This window comes from Primulina tabacum, chromosome 18 (genome assembly GCF_025594145.1).
Source record: "Primulina tabacum isolate GXHZ01 chromosome 18, ASM2559414v2, whole genome shotgun sequence".
NCBI classification, from domain to species: domain Eukaryota; kingdom Viridiplantae; phylum Streptophyta; class Magnoliopsida; order Lamiales; family Gesneriaceae; genus Primulina; species Primulina tabacum.
Window position 1 is genome coordinate 29,548,187 of NC_134567.1, and position 22,207 is coordinate 29,570,393.

The 22,207-nt window shown below is 34.3% G+C and overlaps 3 protein-coding genes and 1 long non-coding RNA gene across 7 annotated transcripts; 2 read left to right on the plus strand and 2 right to left on the minus strand.

Moving 5' to 3' along the window:
- Positions 1-148: 148 nt before the first annotated feature.
- On the minus strand, positions 149-3,429 carry LOC142533213 (uncharacterized). The gene is made up of 5 exons (XM_075639893.1): positions 3,181-3,429; positions 2,552-2,693; positions 1,986-2,212; positions 1,373-1,630; positions 149-618 (listed from the first exon to the last, which is right to left on the minus strand). Exons 1-5 carry the CDS (start codon positions 3,394-3,396, stop codon positions 304-306), a joined length of 1,158 nt encoding a protein of 385 aa, XP_075496008.1. The 5' UTR covers positions 3,397-3,429; the 3' UTR covers positions 149-303.
- A 347-nt stretch (positions 3,430-3,776) lies between these two features.
- Positions 3,777-7,415, plus strand: LOC142533936 (uncharacterized). The gene is made up of 3 exons (XR_012816849.1): positions 3,777-4,150; positions 5,096-6,065; positions 6,705-7,415. It is a non-coding gene; the product is annotated as an uncharacterized LOC142533936 (long non-coding RNA).
- Positions 7,416-8,138: 723 nt separating this feature from the next.
- On the plus strand, positions 8,139-14,216 carry LOC142532718 (U-box domain-containing protein 35-like). Of its 2 annotated transcripts, XM_075639124.1 has the most exons (10): positions 8,139-8,371; positions 8,534-8,775; positions 9,139-9,260; positions 9,331-9,452; positions 9,559-9,746; positions 10,191-10,471; positions 11,666-11,767; positions 11,930-12,358; positions 12,655-13,407; positions 13,810-14,216. In XM_075639124.1, the coding sequence occupies exons 2-10, from the start codon at positions 8,598-8,600 to the stop codon at positions 13,996-13,998; spliced, it is 2,364 nt and encodes a 787-aa protein (XP_075495239.1). In that variant the 5' UTR covers positions 8,139-8,371; positions 8,534-8,597; the 3' UTR covers positions 13,999-14,216. The 2 variants fall into 2 exon arrangements, with proteins under 2 accessions (XP_075495239.1, XP_075495240.1); XM_075639125.1 differs by lacking the exon at positions 8,534-8,775 and having other exon boundaries at positions 8,140-8,371.
- An 817-nt stretch (positions 14,217-15,033) lies between these two features.
- Positions 15,034-17,626, minus strand: LOC142533732 (putative kinase-like protein TMKL1). Of its 3 annotated transcripts, none has more exons than XR_012816795.1 (3): positions 16,833-17,626; positions 15,238-15,936; positions 15,034-15,076 (listed from the first exon to the last, which is right to left on the minus strand). XR_012816795.1 is itself a non-coding variant. In XM_075640603.1 (2 exons), the coding sequence occupies exons 1-2, from the start codon at positions 17,332-17,334 to the stop codon at positions 15,347-15,349; spliced, it is 1,092 nt and encodes a 363-aa protein (XP_075496718.1). In that variant the 5' UTR covers positions 17,335-17,626; the 3' UTR covers positions 15,034-15,346. The 3 variants fall into 3 exon arrangements, 1 of the variants encoding a protein (XP_075496718.1); XR_012816794.1 differs by having other exon boundaries at positions 15,034-15,102; XM_075640603.1 differs by having other exon boundaries at positions 15,034-15,936.
- Positions 17,627-22,207: the final 4,581 nt, after the last annotated feature.

Here is a 22,207-nt window from a genome sequence, read left to right on the forward strand (position 1 = left end):
TCATCATACATGTAGTTGACACAATAAAAAAAAAATGCTTTTAAATTCAAATGAAATAAATGGTACACTTTTTTATATCTAATATGCATCATCATGTTCAAATGTACCAGATGATGCATAACCAATTACTGATAAATAGACTAGAAAATTAGATACAAACAATGATTTTTATTTCACTGCCCAAAAGCACAAGGCTAAATAACATTCATGATATTCAGTTATAGATCCAAATATCAGGTACCAAGCAGTATTAAAGTAAACACGAGAAAGTTATACAATGCTCGTGACTGGATCAATGTCCAATTAACATCCATCGGGTATAAGCACGACCGATCCCATAGTTTTCCGGCTCTCGAGATCAGAATGTGCTTGTGCTGCCTGGGATAAAGGGTATGTATGATTTCCACGAACACGTAGTACGCCTGATACAACGTTGGCAAAGAGTTCTCCAGCAGCTTCGAGCAGTTGGTCTCGGGTAACATTGTAGTGCATCAGTGTAGGCCTTGTCAAGAAAAGAGATTTAGCTGCAAGAGCCGACAAAGGCACTGGATCTGGGGCGCCTGATGCCTGTCCGAAGCTCACCATGTATCCGGCCAATTTCAAGCATGCCAACGAGCCCTGATTATATCACACAACCAAACTGGGGAAAATTAGTTCCAATGTGATTTAGTAGGTACGGTCAGTGCTGCAGTAGCACAGGCTTTTAAAAACGAAACTTTTTAGTTGTGTTTCAGATTCTGGTAAACCATGACCAATTGATGATAGCGTGTAATGCTACAGATGTCAAAAACATGAAGACAGGAATTTAACCTTGATCAACCTACTCCATGGAAATTTTGTGTCCTGATTTCAAAAAGAAGTCTACGCTAGAGGAAAACTGCAAGGGGAGACGACCCAAACCAATTTCATGGTGCATGGTCAAAACCCCAGGTAAACAAGATCCATTCATCTTCCAAGTTCCACGGGCATGAATTCACATTTGCCCATAAATAACCATGACCTTGAAAAATGAATCCAGAATTCAGTTGAAGAAATGAGGGTTAACATTGGAGAGGTCAGAGGTGTGTGATCATATCAAGAAGAATTGTAAATATTTTGAATGCCTGGATTGTTAGTGTAAACCTTTTTGTTTGATTAGTCTTGAAAGGGGAAAACAAAGAAAAAGAGAGCTCTGACACCATGCAAATAGGCAATAGGCCAAGACTTAGCCAAGCCCATGGATCATACTCCAGTTGATCACAAGTGAAAGGCATATTAAATCTGTCACTTTTATCAGCTGTGACTCAAACAAAGTTCTACAAGCACACATTTCTATATCAGTTGCTCTAATATTTCAATCTACAGACTACCATTGAGAGAGCACACCATTTACCTCGAAAGTGTCTTTTCCAACAGAATCATAGACAACCTCAACTCCCTTCCCAGATGTAATCTCTTGGACACGGGTAACAAAATCTTCATCCTTGTAAACTATCGTATGGTGACACCCGTCTTCTTTTGCTTGAGCAGCCTTCTCTTTGGTTGAGACAGCTCCAATTACTGTAGCGCCACAGGCATTTGCCCATTGGCACAACAGAGACCCCACTCCACCAGCAGCTGCATGAATGAGGACCGTGTGTCCCAGTTCAACCTGTAAAGAAACGTGAGGAGCATTAGGTATAAACAGATCTACAAAGCAAGGACTTATAGGATTGTGATACGAATTCCTTGTTTTTTAAGCAATTATAATTTTATCCCATCATTTGAGATGTACAGATGTCTCAATGGAGTGCAAAACAAGAATTTAAATCTTTATATATTAAACAAATAAATCTATATACTTCTCAAAAACTTGAAACCATTCGATGCTCAAAAAACGATTTCAAATGCATAATCAAATCTATTAATTCAAAAACACCATAAAAAAAATTCAGCAAGCACTTCTTGCCTAAAAACCAGATAAAATACTAAAAGCTTTGGCAATGATAATCTATAGAACGACTTACTTTGAAGCATCGTCGTACAAGAAACTGAGCCGTCATTCCCTTGAGCATGATGGAAGCTGCAGTGGCAGGATCAATAGAAGGAGGCACCGGAACCACTTTGTCTGCGGGAAGAATTTGTTCCTCTGCATAAGAACCCATTGGATTACCAGCATAAGCAACAAGATCTCCAACCTTTCTACCAGTGAGTCCAGGTCCAACAGCGGTCACGATGCCAACACCTTCCATACCTGTCATCAAACATTTAGATAACTTGGCGCTTAAAGTCCATGACTCCATATTTGGGAAGTGAGTTATCATAATAAATGATAATCTGTCTTGCTAATGTGTGTTCTTCTATGAAAACAAAATGAAAACATGGGCAAGCTTAGTTGTTTCAAATAGGAACAAAAACCTAAAACCACTGATTATGTTAACAATTAGAGAGTGTCTTGACAAATAAGGGGTCGAAATGTCATTTCATCAACTAAAACAAACCGTAGTGATTAATTTTCCCATCAAACCAATTCTAACAAAAAATATATATTCGTATCAGCCAACTGAAGTAAAGATGGGAGAATGAATTGGACCTGGGGTGAAGGGCAGTGCTGAAGCCTTGTAAACCCCTTTTCGAAAATAAACATCGATGAAGTTAACTCCAATGGCCTTATTTTTCACTTTAATTTCTCCATCCTTTGGTTCACCTATTTCCACGTCTTCCCATTTGAGGACCTATCATCCAATATTAACAGCAGTAAATTGTAGTAAATTATAAATCTATTTCACATCAATACTATCAAAGATCGGTATCCATTTTACCACACAAGCAACCCTTTTTAAATAACAAAATCGGGCCCTTCTAGTCGAAAACGGGAACCGAGAAACACACTAATTTGATTTCAATGTTGCTTATTCAAGTTCAACCCACAAATTCCAAACCACACAACATAACTAGCTTTAAGAACCAAGCGGGACGATATTCTTGCGGGAGATCGCCCGCTGATGACCCGAAAAATTCTCAGTTTAGCTCTAAGTTACACTACATCAGCCTTTCTCCCCCCTCGACAAGGATAAATTGTTCCAACAGCTCTCTTCCACAAAAGCCAAGAAACCAATTGTCACATAGTATAAAACATAAATCCCAAATACGACAAAAGATAAGCTAATGAAATTTTGAAGCAAGCCAAAGAGGAAAAAAACAAATAAACAAAGGGGTTACCTCCGGCCCACCCAACTCATGAACCCTGATGGCTTTCACCATTTTAGATGCTTTAATTGCAGAGGCGGAGAGGCCTCTCACTCGTGCCTTGATTACAAAGGGAGAGGTTTGGGAAGGATTTCCGTCAGCCGATTGAACGGAGATTCTGCAAGAAAACGAGTATCTAACAGGTCGAGCGATTGGCGAAATGTGGCCGCCTTTTAGTGATCCCACCATGTATGCATTGGGGGCGACCGACCGGTTGTTTAAAAAGTAGCATTTTTTGATAAAAATAAATTTGTTTGTCAATCACCCCAAAATAAATACAAATATTAATATATTTATTTGAAAATTTTATTAAATTCGAGGCAAAATTAAATAATGGAATCAAAATTGATATGTAGTTCTATATTAAGTTGATTTTTCATATGAATATTTATGATTTTTTTTTTCATTTACAAATATATTATTTTAATTGATTTTGAGTCATAGAATTGGATTATAAAGGAGGATGTTGTAATCTTGAATCTTCTATAGCAATATACTAATACTGAAAAAGATATTATTTTTATTATATTATTGTTAACCATCTTTGCTAGGGGTGAGCATTAATTTGGTTAATTCAAATTAAACGATTGAACCAAACTCATGGGAAAATTCGGATGATTTGGTTTATTACAGCAGATGACGCAGTCAAGCTGTCAATTGGGACGAACTCATTCTTTCCTTAGATTCATACTTATTTCCGTAGATTTGATTGAGATAATATTGGAAATCGGACTCCGAGATTCGGAATTTTCATCAAATTATTAATGGATCGAAATGAAAATGTTTCCTTGGATGAAAATCCTCATCCGAATGAACTGTTTAATGATGCCGGTAAAGATTCTATCTTGAGAACAATATGCTTTTCTTGGATTATGTTGGGGAGGTGGTTCTCACCCTTAATTCAGATGGGCTGTCCTCGAAATTGGTTGAACCTGTGCATAATGTAAGCAACTCCCTATTTTCATCTTCTTTCAATTAATAGCCTTTCGCTGGCAGTAATTATTTGATCATGACGTTGATTCTGGTGAAACTTTTCTTAGATTAAGTTGGAATTTTTGTTTTGTTATTTCTGTTATTATTATTATTTTGTTCTTAGGCTCGTCTTTTTACCATATTATTTCAGTCTGCCTAATCTTGTTTTAGCCGAATGCTTTGATTTGACGCATGCGGGTTTATCCCATGCCACTTAATTTTGGCCTGCGCAAATTTATCCCGAGTCAACAATGTCCAAATCACAACACAATGTTGTGAAATGCTGGTGTTATTATTTATAGATCAAGCTCCCAGTTTGTCTTACCGATATGCTGATAAAGATATTTCATGCTCTTACATTTGTAATGAGATTTGGATTAGCAGATTTCAAAAGGCTATTCTTTGGGTCACAATGGAACTCTTTGAAATTTCGATTAGCAGAGTTCAAAAGCCTATATTTATCAATAGAATTTTTTGAAAGCTTATTAACATTAACTTTCTTTAGGATATGAACTTTTGTTTGAATATAGAGCATCATCTTAACCTAGTCTTGTGTGATATGGAGTCAAATTGTGTCTGAAAATGGTGATTAGATCTCTGTATCCCCAATAGATTATGGATGAGTAGAGAACATGAGCTGAACATTTTTTGGCTAGGTGTGAACTTGATATCTTATTCTGAAAAGATCTCAGTGTCATGGAATTAACTCGAACTGTAAGTTGATGTTTTTCATTACTTATGTTTGCCTGAGTTCTGGAAATAAGCTAAATTAATTTAGTCATTGCATGTTGAGCTATGGTATCGATAGTCATTCACTGGGTTTTCACCAACATTAGCACGGGTCTGAAGTCTTTTAATTAATGAATGCCTGCAATTAGTGCTTAATATGATAATCTGTTTGCTGCATAAAATGAAGTTGGCTGGAAACGGGTGCACATTGATATAGCTCAAGTTGATAGATGGAAAGTGACAAATGCATCAAATGATGAATCCTGTGTACGATATGCAGCTTCTTTTGCTGGGTATTTTTAAGTCTTCTATTAGTCACACTTGCAATTTTGTTTATCTATTGTATATCCAGTTCTTGTCTTAGCATTTTGCATTGAAGTTTCATACCAAATAATAGACTAATCCTGTCCCGTTGTATATTAAATTTTTCTTGGCATTTAGTGGACATGAAGATGCAACTTTTAACCACTCTTTAGAATATAAAATTACTTTCATGTTAGTTCTACAATGTACTTTTGTCTAGTAATCAAACTCTTTGGTTGGCATTCGTTCTTGTATTTCAAATGAATATGATATCTTGTTCGTCTTTGTATTTCCCACGTCCCTTGGCAGTTTTTCATAAACTCTTATTTATCTTGACATGAATAGCCCTGTTTTATTCATCATCAATTCTGCTGTGATGTGGAATGAGATGTCAAACTTTTTTGCCGTTGCAATGTTAGCGTTATTTGGCATTCATGGTGCATTCTGAGATTCACAAAATTGTCTTGAAGCCTAGATTTTCTGGCCATTGTTAAAGCATTTCGTTACCCTCTTGAAATGAAAAGCTGCCAGTCTACTCTAGATAACGCATACCTGCAATAGTAAAATGCACCATAATATTTTTTTTATGATATTCAGTAAATTCGATATTCCTCTAGTTCTTGTTGAATTATCACCGACTCGACTAATAATTAGTGAATTTGTTTGTCTTGATTAATGCCCCTGTTTTATATTCCTGCAGCAAGAATTGTGGACCAAAATACTCACTGTGCACAGTCCTCAAATAAATTTTGTGGTGGTTTCTTAGGTATGGTTTCTATGGGGATGTCATAACAGAGAGCGAAAAGTATTGGTGGATGGGACCTAAGAGATATGATTATGTTTCTTCAGCACAGGTATAAAATCTATTGGCTTTTTTATTCGATTTGCTGAGAAAGAGCAGCCTGAGTCAATTTTAAGTTTTCCTCATTTAGTCTATTTAGACACGTGGGGATCATGGTGATGAGACGTTTATTCATGCTTGTGCTTACAAAACCAAAACCAAAACCCGACAACAGATCTGGAAGTCCATTTCTGTGACTTTGCTCTGTTGGTAAAAACTTTTCTCATGTTGTCCTTTTATATTCTATCACCAGTTTCAAGATCAACATGAGTGCTAAATTAATTGCCAAGGTTTTGTAAGGGTAATATACAGTTTTGGAACGGAGGGAGTAGTCAACTATTAACTCTAGTATAAAAGTTTTTGGTTGTTTTTTTTCCCTTCAATGAAATTAGTTCTTTACGGAATCTGTTGTACATTAAGCTAGCCAACATTGAGCAAATACTCTGGCATGTATGAAGTGCTAGAACTTTTCAAGATCTTATGGTCAAAAGGGACAGAATACAATAATTTTTCCCAGCCTTTTCCCAGGAGAAGATGATAAACGGAAATATTGTTTAATTTAATAATCTCTAATGAGAATTATTCATCTACTTGAATTTTCATGGGTATTTTAGATAGTTAAACTTTATTATCTACGTTTATGATATTTAAGGTCTTACGAGGCAGAAGTGAATTATGTAGAAGTTGAATCAGAAAAAAGTGGCTCGAGTGCCGAGAACAATGCTCAAGGTAGGAGAACGTTTTGGGACTTTCGTCGAAAACCTGAGCAGATGATTTGCCGTGCGAACTGCACAGTTTGTAATGAAACAACCACTGATAGTATGATTGGGCGCTCGAGTTCGACGACAAACTTGGGGAGATTGAGATGATCGAAATCCAAAGGACATTTTCTTATTGTGGGCGCTGCTGTAATCTCTTGCGCGATGGAAAGGCGCCGGATGGCTTGGTGGCTGACGCCTACCTTTCTGATGGGTTCTTGCATCTTATATTTGATTAAAGACTGCCTTCACCCTTCTTATCTACGGTCATATTTAATCTCTCTCTATCACGAAAATCGCTTTACTTCGACTGTGAGCGTGCATCACATTCCTTTCCCATGTAGAATTTTGAAGTGGTGGCACACCCAGCCGGGTGCAGGATTAGACGATTAGTTGCCCAAACTGAAAATAAACTCAAACTTTGTATTATATCTTGAGATAAGTTTCAGGAGACTGCAACAATTCTTCACTAAATCCAGGGCATTACTGCATTTAAGTAGAAGAAACATAATTACATCGCTGCAGCAACTTATTTATTTATCACATAAATGTATGCAGGCATCTTATTCAACTTGCCAAAAAAGGTGGAAAGCCCCTGGATTTTAACTTCGGTCGAACACCATAAAGTATACGTCTCAAGTATTTTTTTCACTGTTTTTTCCTTTAGTGTGACCAAACAACAGACCAGCTTTCACCAGGCAACTTTTAATCAATAATATTCACATGAATGGAAGAATTAACTATTCATGATGATTTAATAATGAAATTATTATGTGTTAATCTACATCTAAAAAATAAAAATAATATAGATTTTATGAACAAAACCACCATAAGATTTGTCGTTCTCAAAATATCACCAGTAAATTTTTAGTTTTAAATATAATTTCGGCATTTTTTTTTATTGTATTCATGAAAATTTTGTGAAAAAATATGTTTCCAATGATATAACACATTCGATGAGCTATCTATCATTTTAAGTCAAAAACTTTTGTGAGACGGACTCACGGGTCGTATTTTGTGAGACGAGTCTCTTATTTGGGTCATCCATGAAAAAATATTATTTTTTATGCTAAGAATATTACTTTTTATTGTGAATATCGGTAGGGTTGATCTATCTCACAGATAAAGATTCGTGATAGACATACTCTCATTTTATTTATCCGCGGATGTAACATAGAATTTGCTGGTAAATGTTAAGAAAATGTGGTGTTGTACGCGGACAAACTGAAAAAGCAACCGTCCTTCAGTTTTTTAAAAAGTTGACTATTCGTTGAATTACATTTATATATAGAAGTCAACTAATCCCTGAATTATATATATCTTGCACAATAAAAAATAATTGTACCTCGTAATTGAAAAATATCGTTCTTCCACCAAACGTTTTGTTTTTTTGGTTCAGAAAGATGTAAAACGAAGACCAAGAAGAGATTTATTTGACATCCTGCCTAAAAACCTGCTTCCCAGAAATTATCCAAGGAGTAAAATTATACAGAGGAGTGAAATTCTCTGCTTCACAATACAAGTTGTCTGAGAAGATTTTAAGGGGACAAATCAAGAAGCGGTATGTGGTCTACTTTGCTGTTCTGTGAAGATTGTCTCATTTATTTTTCGATTTTACATTTCTTGAAGATTTTCAAGAAAGGTAGTTTCAATTTTGCCTTCAAATTATATGCCATCTTTCTTTCTTGTTATCGCCAATGTTGACTTTCGTTCCATAAAACAGCGAATTTTTACTTCGGGTATGACGGTCGGGAGCTTGATTGTGGGAAAATAGACTGGTCATAATAATGGAAGGATCAGATGAATTGTCCCCTCCAGCACATTTAGTTGCTTGTTTAGCCGTTAAAGGAGGTAGGAAAAGCAAATATGTCGTCAAATGGGCGTTGGACAAGTTTGTGCCAGAAGGAATTGTCTACTTTAAGTTGCTGCATGTTCGCCCAGTGATATCTAGAGTTAGAAATCACAGTAAGTGTCCACTTCAAGTTGATTTTGGCGTTCGAAACATAGAAATACATGTGAACAAACTTGAAATAGCTTATCCTGTTGTGATTAGAATACAATATCTGCATCATCTTTCAAGACCATGTTCAGAGGCTTTATATCATCAGTATGTTGTGATGTTTATGATAAGCTGGAAATAATATTTAATGGTACTACAAATCTAATCATTTTTATCCCGATTGCTCATTACAAGTATGCGGCGTGAACATTAATGTTCCCAAGCATGGGAAATCAACATGAACAAAACCTTGATATTTTGATTAAACTCCCAAAAAAGCTTTGTTTTGTGCTTGATACATGCCGGTCGTTTCGTGATTTGCTCGCCAGTGGGGAAACTAGTCCCTATTTCTGAAGTTCATGATGATTTAGCAACCGCATATAGAAAGCAAGTGGAGTGGCAGGTGACTGAAAAGCTTCTTCCTTACAAGAACATGTGTAATCAGAGAAAGGTAAAAGCGTTTTGGCTCTTGGAAGACTGCCGAATTAAATTGGTTGCTAATCAATTTCTTTCATGTTCAGGTGCAAGTGAAAATCGTGCAGATTGAGTCAGATGATGTGGTAAATGCAATCTGTGGTAAAATCTTCGAGCTACAAACCGATAAACTTGTTATAGGTGCTTCATCTCGCAGTATTTTTTCGAGGTAGTATCATAAAAAATGAAATATGTTTGGCTTCTATGTGTCTTTTTTTATGTTCTTTACATGCAATCTTTTGTCTGATGGCGAAATCAATTCACTGCATGTACAGGGGACCTGATCTGTCTTCAAAAATATCAGAATCTTGTCCTGCCACTTGCACTATATATACTGTTTCTGAAGGCAAATTGTTATTCCGTCCATCAGATTCAAAAACAAATAGAAGCTTTAGTGATGACAGTAGTGAAGCGAGTTTTTCGAGTGATAACTCTTCAACTTATACGTTGAGCTCACATACAGGTACATTTTAAAAAGAAGCTTCTCGTCTCTCAATTGATTTGAGTCCATAATGAGTTCTACAACAATAAAACCCTATTTTCTGATTAGTTGTGGCTGGTTTTATTGGCTATACCTAGGTTATAGATATTATTGTTCAATTTCAATGGGATAGTTAACAGTCCTTGAAATGTAACATGCTCGTTTAAGCTCAATTTAGTTTTTTGAAGGTGAACAAGTCTAATATTACTGTGCTAGAGACTAACTCGATCGTTTGTGAAAAAACCTTGCACACAAATATTTGGACCTTGTTTAAACTCCCAACCCCAAGAAATTGAGATTGGACTGTATGCTACAAATTTTTCACTTAGAATATGTTTCTGAACAAGGAGTCCTGCATTATGCATCAATGGATAGAAGTTTGTCAAGAGGAGGTAATCTAATCTTTTTGTCTCTATGCATTTTCAGAATTGAGAGACCAAGGATCAACGGACCTATTCTTTCTATCTCGTTCATCCTCACTTCCTATGCAGCGCTATCAAGCACTTTCAACCATAAACCAGACCATTCTGAATAAAATACCTCCAAATGGAATCATAGCTCCTGGAAATTTATCACCTGGTGTAGTAGAAAGTAATTATGAAGATGTTAACGAAGCAACTAGCGAGGCTTCAAGCTTCAGTGGCTCATCGGCTTACAGCCCTTTGTGGGATCAAGCTTCAACTTCTCATAATTCTTCAGAGAATCAGGTGCCATGTTGTTTATTGTTCAGCCACGATTTCAATGAGCCAAAACTTTTGAACTTACCAAAAAGAATAAAGTCGTCTGTTAAGATTGAGACTTGGATCTAAATCAATCTCAAAAGCTAGCTCAAGGGGGGAGATTGTTCAAGTTCATATATACAACTCCCAAAGATTTAATCCAGTGGGACATTCAACACACACCCCTATGTCTAAAATGAACAACTAGAACGTAAAGTTTACAATACATTATCGGATGGTTCATAGGGTAGTCCAACACATAAATGTGGGTCTTGACTCTGATGTCATATTAAGATTGATATTTTGACCTAACTCAAACTTAAAAGTTTATCAAAGGGAGATGATTATCCAAGTTTATATATATAATTCTCAATTACTTAATCCAACCGATGTGAGACATCTAACATCGTTGCATGAAAATGGCTCACAAAACCACCTCATTATTTATCTGAATAGGGCCATCATATTAGCTTGTCAAAACTTAAATCAGATTAATGTCTAATTTTATGACTCGCGGCTAGCTGCTATGAAAGAAAACTCAATAACAATTGTGTGAGTTGTTGTTTGCTTGTTTTTTTAATCATTGTTTAGGATCTTGATTTGAACTATTGGCCAACACATGCATATTCGGGTGTGTAAAACAGCAGCCAACACTAAGTTCTTTTTAGGGTATTATGATATTTGGAATACATATAGAAGAGTCGAACAAATGTTGGTAAAAGGATTCAAGTAAACAAATTGGAATCGTATGTTTTTTTAGGAAACACAAAAAGAGTCTCAGTTCATTAAGATGCTGTTATGTTATAAATAGGTATAAATTTGTAAGAATTGTCCAGACTTGGAGTATATGAATTATGGTGCTTCTTTTTGCACTTGAAGTGAAGTGCTTGAGTTACAGTTTGGCCACTTAATATAAATAACCTATCAATGCCCAGTATGGTAGCATATTTTGATCAATGAAAATTTTTTACCTAGAAAAAAAAAAGAACTTTTAAGCATTACTGTGCAGCGAATATATTCAGTTGCAGCTTTTAATTTGACCAACATGGAACTCTATAAATTTTTCTGAGATTAAAAAAACCAGTTTGTGTGTTTCCTTTTCTTGTCTGTTTATCGTTTGAAACATTACCGATGAACCTTAAAATCACATATTTTGAGTAACATTAATCCTTTTTTTTTCAGGTCAACGCCAATTTTGAGCTAGAAAACTTGAGAGTGAAAGTCAGACACATTCAAGGATTGCATGCCATTACACAATTACAGAAGTATGATGCTTCTAGAAAGGTATATTTGTATATCATCTCGTGGTATCAGCTCCACTGCCAAAATGCGTTGATCTTTTTTTATTGTTTACCATTTAAAAGTTACCTTAGAGTAGTACTATGTGGAAACTATATCGTAATAACTTGCATTAAGGAACATTTCATTTTTTGCTTTCTTGATTAGATAAATGAACTTCAGAAACGTCATCTGCAAGAAGAAATTAACCTGAAGGAGATAAGTAATAAAGAGGGGGAAGCCCAAATGTTAGCAATAGAAGAGAAACAGAGGTATGAAGCTGCTAAAAGAGAAGCGAATTTAACGAGGGAATGTGCTGAATATGAAGCTTCAGAAAGAAAAGATGCAGATATTAAAGTGTCGCGTATGGCTAAAGAGAAGGAAAATCTTGAAAACGCCTTGATGGGTAGTTACCAAAGGTACCGAAAATTTTCCTGGGAAGAAATTGTATCTGCAACATCTTCTTTCTCTGAGGATCGTAAAATCGGAACTGGAGCTTGTGGAACTGTGTACAAATGCAGTTTTCACCACACAACTGGTGCTGTGAAAGTTCTCCATGCTGAGGAAGCAACTGGGAGGAAGCTATTTCAGCAGGAGGTATGACTATTTATGAGAGTGAAAAAAAAGACTAGTATTTATGTAATTACTCGAGTATTTAAAAGCGAGATATTGTGGCAATTCATCCTAGAAACTAACTTCTACAATTTGTTATATATATCTCAGATGAGAAGTATTACATGATATAAATTAGGAACTACTTCTAGTATCAAGTAGTAAAACCTTCCGGGGAATCAATGTGATTGTTTAATCATTCGTGCAGAATATATTTTCTTCCTCGTAAACTACTTGCAACATCAATTATATGATCAATTTCTGTCTTTAATGATTTGTAGCTAGAAATACTGAGCCAGATTCGTCATCCACACATACTGATTCTTCTGGGAGCATGTCCTGAAAATGCTTGCCTCGTATATGAGTTCATGGCAAATGGAAATCTTGAAGATAGGCTGCTTCAGAAAAATAACATGCCTCCGCTTTTATGGTTTGACAGATACCGAATAGCCTGGGAAGTAGCCTCAGCTCTTGTCTTCCTACACAGCTCAAAACCAAAAGCAATAATACATCGTGATCTAAAGCCAGCAAACATATTGCTTGATCGTAATAATGTAAGTAAAATCGGCGATGTAGGCCTCGCCACAATGATTCAAAACGACTCTCTTTCTATATCCACCAAATACAAAGAAACTTCGTTGGCGGGTAGCCTTTGCTATATTGATCCTGAGTACCAAAGAACTGGACTAGCCTCTCCAAAATCTGATATTTATGCCTTTGGTATGGTTATTTTGCAATTGCTGACTGCCAAACCGGCCATGGGGCTGGCTCATATGGTTGAAACTGCATTGGAAAATGATCAGTTGAGGGAAGTGCTAGACGCTGAGGCTGGAGAATGGCCAATCGAGGAAACGAGGAATTTGACCCTTATGGCTCTGAAATGCATAGAATTTATAGGAAGAAATAGACCTAATTTGAACAACGAAATTCTACCTGCTTTGGAGAAACTGAAAGAAATAGCTGATAAAACACGAGATTTGGTATTCATTTCTGCACCTCCACCTCCTAACCATGTCAGATGTCCCATTCTCAAGGTATGTGTTTGTTGGAACGTATTCTTTCTGATGACATCGAGATTATGATGTATATTTTATGATATCGTTATTTCGTCAGAAAAGATTTTCTACAAGATTTATTTCAATATAATTTCATCTATGTATAGAAGCAATTGTTGTATTCTAAATTTTCTTAAATAACAGAGACTAGTAAGAGTTTTAGCTCTCGGGAGTCTATGTAGTGGGTGTAGGCATTCGGATATAAACCATGTAAATTTTATATTATGTTGCATTATCTTCTCATTTCTATTGTCGAAAATTCAACATCCTTTATTTGTTGTTAGTCTCCATAAACTTCAGCACATAGTGATTCTTGTTTAACAAAGTCAGTGATTGAGAGAGTGCTTTTTAGTTTCACGTATGATTCCCTTTGTATTGCAGGAGGTAATGTGTGACCCTTGTGTTGCCGCGGATGGACATACATATGATCGGAAGGCGATAGAGAAATGGCTCGAGGAGAAAGATACATCCCCCATTACAAATCTGCCGCTGTCACACAAGATCCTCATTCCAAATTACACCATTCTTTCTGAAATTATAGAATGGAAGTCAAGAAAAACATTGACTTGAAACCGATGAGTTTCCCACAGAATTTCTGATGTTTGTAAATTCGATTAAAGTCTTGGATTCCACCATCAATTTTTCTTATGTGTATATGAAGAAGTGATAAAGTAGACTTATGACCACTGCAAGATACAACAGTTTTAAGAAAGTGTGCCTATTTTACCATGTTTGTACGTATATGAGGTTGGATTTGTGCCAATAATTGACATGTTATTATGTGTGACTGGCTGTGTGTCGGTATTACCTTGTCGTCTTTGAAAGTTTGGATTGCAGCGTTTCAGCTATGAGTTTTTGTTGAACAACTAATGTAGCTCCAAGATATGTCGTAGAGAAGTTTGAATATCTCTACTTTGTTATTATCATCCTTTTGGTGACAATTTTTTTTATCTTTGAAGAATTTAATTCAACTCATTTTTCGATACTCAAAAACGTGTGTGAGGAGACAACTGCATTGAATGCCTCCAAGATATTCACGTTAACATATTGTGGTGCCCATGGTTGCGAACATCTTGGAAGAATTGGAAGAATTTAATGCAGTAACAAACAATTATTTTGTTAGTCTTTTATTTGAGTAAGAAGTATTCATGCAAATAATTCTTTAATAAAGTTCCTGATTATAACAAAAAAATAATATCCATGAAATGATGTTCAATTTAAATAAACATACAAAGAATTCTTCATGCAATTAATTATCAGACACTCTCAAAATACTACATCCTATCAAGAAATAGTTCGAGGATCGTGGTGAAGATTCTATGGTGTCACTGGGAAAATAGGTGTGTGTGCTAAATCATATTCATATATGGAACCAAATACACTAATATTTTCAAACATTCGTAAGAATTACTCTGTTTCTCCCTAATTCATCAAATAAAATATCAATTCTAATCAAAATATACGACTCCAACTAACTCAAGACTAAAAATTTTATGTCGAAGACAAGAAGACCAGTACAAATCTGAACTATTTTAGTAACAAGGATCTTTATCTTGATATATGCTGTGACAAACTTGCGTTTGCTGAGTCTTCATGCTATAGCTCGATCCAAATCCGCTCGAACTATCGTTGATCATGTTCTAGTCATCTGATTCTACAACTGTACTTCATTCACTTTTCATGTATATAGATGAAAGAACGCATGAGTACTAAAATAACTCTTAATTTATTTTCGAGATATCTGTTCATCCATGTACATGAAACAAATGTAAGAACAATAAGTAGAACAGATGATCTGAACTGAATTACCTTTAAAAACATTCAGCAGCACCTCAGTTGATTGTTTCCATGACCATCAGATCGGTCAAACCATGACCAAATCGAATGTTTCACGCACAGAACCAACAATACTGGATGCTTACTGCAAGATATCTTCTAGCTTGTTGAGGACTTCCTTTATGTCCGGTCGGAGGAGACGCGAGGGCGAACAACAAGCCATCGCGAGTTGAAAAAACCCAAGAATGGAATGTTCGACAGCTACCCTTTGATCATTGCTTAGGCCAAGAAGAAAATCCGGATGATACAACTCCATGATACGGTCATCAAGAATAGCACTTCTCATAGCACTTGGCAAATAAAAGTCTTGATCAGGGTTAGGGTTATCATCCAACGATTCTTTTCCAGTCAGTAACTCCAGAAGTATGACCCCAAAACTGTATATATCACTATCTTCGCAGACATCTTTCATTTTCATCAACTCAGGGGCCTTATACCCCTGAAATGCAGAAGCTTCAAGCATTTGCTGAGCAGCAGTTGGATTCAAGAGATTGTATAGGCCAAAATCCGAAATGTATGGTCTGTAATGGCTATCCAAAAGTATATTCTTTGACTTGAGATTTCCATGGATAATGGGCCTTTCAGAAGACGTATGAAGATGATGAATTCCTCTAGCGATCCCCATAGCGATTCTGCCTATGATGGGCCATTTGTGAGCCTCGCCGTTGCTATCTGCACATGTCCGGCGGTTATTAGCACACCAAAGTCAAGAACGTTGTAAATATGGGAAGCAAGAATAGGAAAAAATGACAAAAGATCACACTAAAAATGAACCCAGAATTTTGAAAAATTATAAACACGTGCTAGGGTAAAAAATATGCAGAAATAGACATGCATAAACATCCACCAGAACTACTCAGCAGTTTTTCTACATATCAATTTTCCAACAGCTAAACTAACATCAGATAGATTCAAATCAGTAGAAAATGAAATTTGATAGCTATAAATGCCGATATCGGATGGTTGATGAAAATAGCATCTTTCAATGCTGACACCAGGCATATATACACAAGATTCACTCAACAATTTAGAAAGAATTAACCTTGAATCAGTGAGTAACGGTGGACCATGTCGATCAGCCTAAATATGCTTTAACAAAAAATATGACAAAAAAACTAAACCAATATCAAATACAGAAAATTCCGATAATAGCCACTCAAAAAAATATTTGCTCTCTCAAGCTATACTAAGTTGCTCGCTAGTTTAAATATCCGGTTGAGTCTATGTCAATGAATAGTGACATTATTTGCATTTCTTCAAAGTAAAACCACTAGAATCCACTTTTAAGCAATATAGAAGTAGCCTATGAGCAAGAGTTTTCCCCAGAAAGTGGCTTTCTAGGATGGAAGTGGGCCTCTCTTTCCTTTGCTCCGGTCTACCACAATGGCATCTCGCTTCTCTTTTTAAGAAATTTGATCCTTACTCATAACATTTCACAAACTCAGATATCAAACACAGATATTTCAGAATCAAGCACAACCCGATCTAATCCACAACCCATCACCATTTTCAAGAAGCATTAACCAGAATAATTTTACACAAAATGAGCTAAATTTCCAGAATTTTACCTCTGATAAATTGAGCCAAATTTCCAGAACCATAAAATGGATGAACCATCAGTTTCTCCCCTCTGGACCCTGCATAAAATGCATTCAAAGGTGCCAAATTTGGATGCCTAACGGACCCCAAAAACTCTACTATCGGTACAACCTCTTCCATCCTCAAAGTACAAGTAGGCCTCAAGAATCTGAGCAGCAATGTTGGCGTATTTGAATTGACCAAACTAGCCCTGTACAGAGTTCCATAGCTAGATTTTCCTATAACCTCACCAGGGGCATCAAGAATTTCCTGTACAATTAGATCTTTCCCACCTTGAAACTTGATCAAATCCTCTGTATTCACCACCACATCTACTTCTTTACACTCAAAAGCTGCTTCTATATCTCTTGTACCACTTCTTTCTCTTCTTCTCCTCCTCCTCCTCGAACAAATGATTGCGAAAACTAGAATCGTGAAGAAAGTTAGTGATGGTACTCCTATGATTAAGATCAACTTATGCTTATGTTCCATATTTTCATTAGAATGACAATGGTTTCTCCTTCTGGGGATCTTTTGCGGAGGGTAAAGATTGGAGCTTTATGGGTTTTCTGTGAAAAGTAAGAAAGGCCCAAGATCTGGAAACGGTGTTGGAATATGAAATTCAAAATGTAAAGAGTGAAATCCGAAGTAATCCCGAGAAATTGTTAAATCATCCTCATATTGTTCGTGCTTACGTGTGTGAGTGGGTGGGGGAGAGAAACAACATTAATATATGGGATTACATATCCAGCGAAAGAAGTTCATATATTTGCTGTTCCATATTGAACTCTGTCAACTTCCCACTCCCTCTCATTTATTTTATTTACGTACAGAACATTTCAGAATCACAAATTATCTTTTTATTATTGACAAAAAATTAAGAATTGGAGAATTATTCAAACTGGTATATTCACGTCATTTTTCATTGGAAATGTACAATGTATAAATTAACTCTGCGCAAGAGAGCTCAAGTTCATATTTTTTGTACTATTAAATGGTTCAATTAATTGAATAAATCTGAATATTTTTTAGATATAAAATAATGAATAATATGAAGTTATAAATCATGTTTAGAACTTAAAAATAAGGGATAAAGAAGATTAAGGGAAACTTACTTTTAAATCTTCAACAACATTGTTATATGTGCGTTCAGTCTTTGTCGACCGAATATATATATATATATATATATATATATATATATATATATATATGATATTGTTGAACAAATTGTTTTAAAGTTAGTACAAAAGATAAAATTTTGAGTGTAAAATTGGAGCTACATTAACGTCAATATTTATTACAATTGTTTATGTGTTCAAATATCATATATTAGTATCTTATCTGAAATAGTTTAAACTGAAATATCATTTATTAGTACTACATATTTAATATTTTGCGTCAATTTTCATTCGAAAAAATATATGTCATTAATACCAAAATGTGTTATACATGTGTGGATATTAAAAAACTATATATTAATAGTATATCTAAAACATTCAGTACTCCAATATCATATAGAAATACAAAACTTTCAAGGTTTTATACCGATTTTTCATCCGAAAAATACGTGTTATTAATATCAAATTCTGTTATACATGTTTGAATACTCAAAAATCATATATTAATGTTAGATTTAAAACATATAATTCTGAAAATCATATATTTGTTCGATACTATCAATTTTTGTACCAAATTTCATCGGAAAAAACACGTGGGCCCATAGAACGCAGGATCGTTTGTTGAGTTAGTCAAAGAGTGCATGAAAAAATCGATTTCATAGATACCGAACACTTATTTAACTATTAAGACGAAGATTTATTGATCATTTGCTCGAAAATTAAACATAGGGCCCGGATTCATTATGTGCATACATGTATGTTTCATGATTTTGTCAAAAAAGGGTCCAAAAGTGCTTTGTTTTTTAATAGCCAGTCATGTAAAAAGTTATTTTCTCAGTTCTTGAAAAGTTAAAGTTTAGCATGTTTTTTTTTTGTTCGAGGGCGCCACACAGCAAACAACATGCATATCCATATCTATATTTATATATATATCTACATTTATCTGTATATATAAGTTGATTTTTGTGAGTATCCGTTTGCTCCATAACAAAATTTCGATTGATGATAAAATTTGCGAAGGTTTTTTTTATCTCATGTTTCATACTTTAGGTCCTACTTTTAAAGATCACACACATGATAGATGGAAAAAAGTACATTTTTTGTATCCAAAAAAAATTTATTATAACAACACATTCTAAAATTAACCAAATGATTTGTTAATCATAATGAATAACTTAAATATTTTTTTTAAAAATTAATTACTTTTAAAAATATGTGCACACGAATTAACCCGTACGTATGTTGCTAGCGATCGATCCCCTTCACATCTTACTTTTTCTATGGTGGTTGGTTGTCTCGATTACTGATAATGATATCAATTAATTGTTATTGTCCCTAAACAATGACTCATTAAACGTGAAAAAATGTCTTAATCAATTGGGAAATTAACCTTCCTTCGTTAATTAAGTTTCAGAATGAAAATGCGTATGAAATATAAAATAATTTTAAAGAAACAATTAATGACATAATTAATAATAAGTAAAAAATTTCTCACTTTATCAGCACAGGCGAAAAAAATGCGACCCCTTACCCCACGTGTGAATAACTTTTGGAGCAAAAAGTGAGACAAATTTATGAATTCGTCCATGCATACAGAGAAACAGAGAAAGTGTCTTTTTGTTTGGACAGGTTCTTTTTGAGCACTTGCAAATTTTTTTTTTTAAGCCAAATATTTAGCAATCATAAATGTATGTACGTAATTTTTTTTAAAAAAAAATTGATTGGAAATGTGTAAATATTTTTCATGTAGGAAATTTAAAAATCATTTACAATTCTAACATCTTCTTTTTTCACTCAAATAAAAGTAATGGGCATAGATTTTAAAGTCAAATTATGTTTAATTTATTGTTTATGGAATTAAGGTAATTAATTTTAAGAATAGTGGGAATTCCTGAATTTTTTCAAGAACATAAATTTAAATTTAGTAATATGATTTGGTTGGTAATATTGAGCACATGCAAGAGACATACATACCATATCTTCAACTCTATCAATATATTCCATTATAACGATATTAAATAGTAATATAATTAAAAATTATTATTCCCCTGTTTAATTCCATCGATCCTAATATATATAATTATGTTGACTAATTTGTATACTGACAGTAATTAAAAGCTGTCCTAAAGTCACAAACACACTAATCGTGGAAATATTTAAATCTTGACAAAAATTTGTGTGAGACGGTCTCGCAGATCGTATTTTATGAGACGGATCTCTTATTTGGGTCATCCATGAAAAATTATTATTTTTTATGCTAAGAGTATTACTCTTTTTGTGAATATCGGTAACGTTGGCTCGTCTCACGTATAAAGATTCTTGAGACCGTCTCACAAGAGATCTACTCTTAAACCTCTGATATTACATACATATGTAATTCTTTTTATGATTTTGAGGAAAATTTTGTACAATTTGGACATAAGTCAATAATGGTAACTGCGATTTTCTTTTTCTAACTTGCATGATTTTTAATCCTTATTCATGAAAGTCGCTGGTACATGTAAGCAATGTGCCTACTTATTATTATAATAAAATTAAAATTTATGTATGTATTAATACCTAACGAATAATCTATATCTATGCTATTAATAACAGGAGAGAGGTGAATAATTTTTGTGATATTTTTTTAATACTCCCAAATTCTTTTTATACCAACATATTAATAAAATGTCAAATTTTTTATGCAGTCAATGGACAAGAGTGAGCTTGCAGCAAGTCATATGTTCAACTTCTTCTTTGTTTATTTTATTGAGAATAATAGTAAAGCTGCAACAAAGATATTATAACAATTATATTATTAGAATTTTTTATTATATCGTGATATTTTGTTATTATCTCGTGAAATTTTGTATTGAATTTATCATAATATTTTGATAACTAAAATTTTGTATTTAATTTTTGTGTTGTATGAATTATTATACAAATTTAGTTATACTTTTTTATTGAACAACTCTAATTTTTTTAAAAAAAATTATTTCAAAATTTTATTTTAATATCTCATTATTTTTCACCATAATGATACAACTCCCATTTAAATTATGTGAAGCCCGAGGCCGAAGAGAACGGGAAGCGATCGTCGGTACCGTAAGGTTACACGGGCAATGAGCGGCTCTTGATAGACTTCTAGATAAAAGAAACATGAATGAACTGTTCTCATATCAGGATAAGAGGGATTCAGGTATGATATTGTACAATTGAAGAGACCTTAAAAGATTTGCTAAGTACCACTCATATCAAGAAGATATATCTTCTTTTCTGAAGTTCATCACACAAGAACTCCAAAGTTAAGCGTGCTTGGCTTATGACAATTATGATATGAGTGACCCTGACCCCATGAGAATTTTCCAATGTTGTGTGTGAGTGAATATACAAACAAGCTGGAAAGACTCGTCTTGATATATTGAGATCAATCGTTAAACATGAGGCGTTATAAATCATTAAAAAAAACTGTACAAAAACACAATGTATGTCAAAAATCTCTAGTGCTTGTATTTTACAAAAAAAAAAAAAAATTACTCACCTAAAGTCCGACAGAGATTGGTGTATATGTTCATCAAAAGGCCCACAAACAATGCAGTAGGACATCTACTCCCAAATAAATGTTGTTTGTGTAGCAGCCACTTTTGTTCTCCCAAAAATTAAATAAACAATTTATGCAGCATAAAGGAATGCCCTATTTGTATCATATCATCAGTTCACTTAATTCTGCTGCAGCACACAAGCACATCATTTATTTTCAATATTCATTGATATTTTTAAACAAAAAGCAAACTGCTAAATTCAGTTTTTAAGCCTAAAATTCAAGAACCGTATAGGACTTATCGAATCCGCCTCATATCCCTTTATTGACTCACCAAAAAAATATAAATGACCATAAATTTTTATACTCCATATCGTATCAATATACAACGAAATATTTTATTTCGTCCCAACTAACACAAAATGCCTGCCCTTTCTCTTGTGTGTCTATTATACACATGTTTACCCGTCTCAAATATACAGATTTCTTTGGTTTTTTCAAATTAAATCTTTATTTAATTAGTTTTTAAAAAAGTTTATGTTTTCCAAGACTCAGATTGAAAATAATATATTAATAAAAACACAAAAAAATGGACTACATATTTGAAAAAACCGAAATAAAAAATATATATATATTTGGGACGAACAGAATATACGGACACACAAAAACACAAAAGAAATCCCACGAAAAAATGAAAATAATAATAATAATAATCATAAGATAACAA

Coding starts and splice junctions, on each gene's coding strand:
- LOC142533213 (XM_075639893.1), bottom strand. CDS start 3,396: ATGGTGGGATCACTAAAAGGCGGCCACATTTCGCCAATCGCTCGACCT. Junction 1,631..1,985: donor TTGTACGACGATGCTTCAAA/GTAAGTCGTTCT, acceptor GTTTCTTTACAG/GTTGAACTGGGACACACGGT. Junction 619..1,372: donor TTGGAAAAGACACTTTCGAG/GTAAATGGTGTG, acceptor TGATATAATCAG/GGCTCGTTGGCATGCTTGAA.
- LOC142532718 (XM_075639124.1), top strand. CDS start 8,598: ATGGAAGGATCAGATGAATTGTCCCCTCCAGCACATTTAGTTGCTTGT. Junction 8,776..9,138: donor ATCTAGAGTTAGAAATCACA/GTAAGTGTCCAC, acceptor TTTGCTCGCCAG/TGGGGAAACTAGTCCCTATT. Junction 13,408..13,809: donor TCAGATGTCCCATTCTCAAG/GTATGTGTTTGT, acceptor TTTGTATTGCAG/GAGGTAATGTGTGACCCTTG.
- LOC142533732 (XM_075640603.1), bottom strand. CDS start 17,334: ATGGAACATAAGCATAAGTTGATCTTAATCATAGGAGTACCATCACTA. Junction 15,937..16,832: donor TTTGGCTCAATTTATCAGAG/GTAAAATTCTGG, acceptor GGACATGTGCAG/ATAGCAACGGCGAGGCTCAC.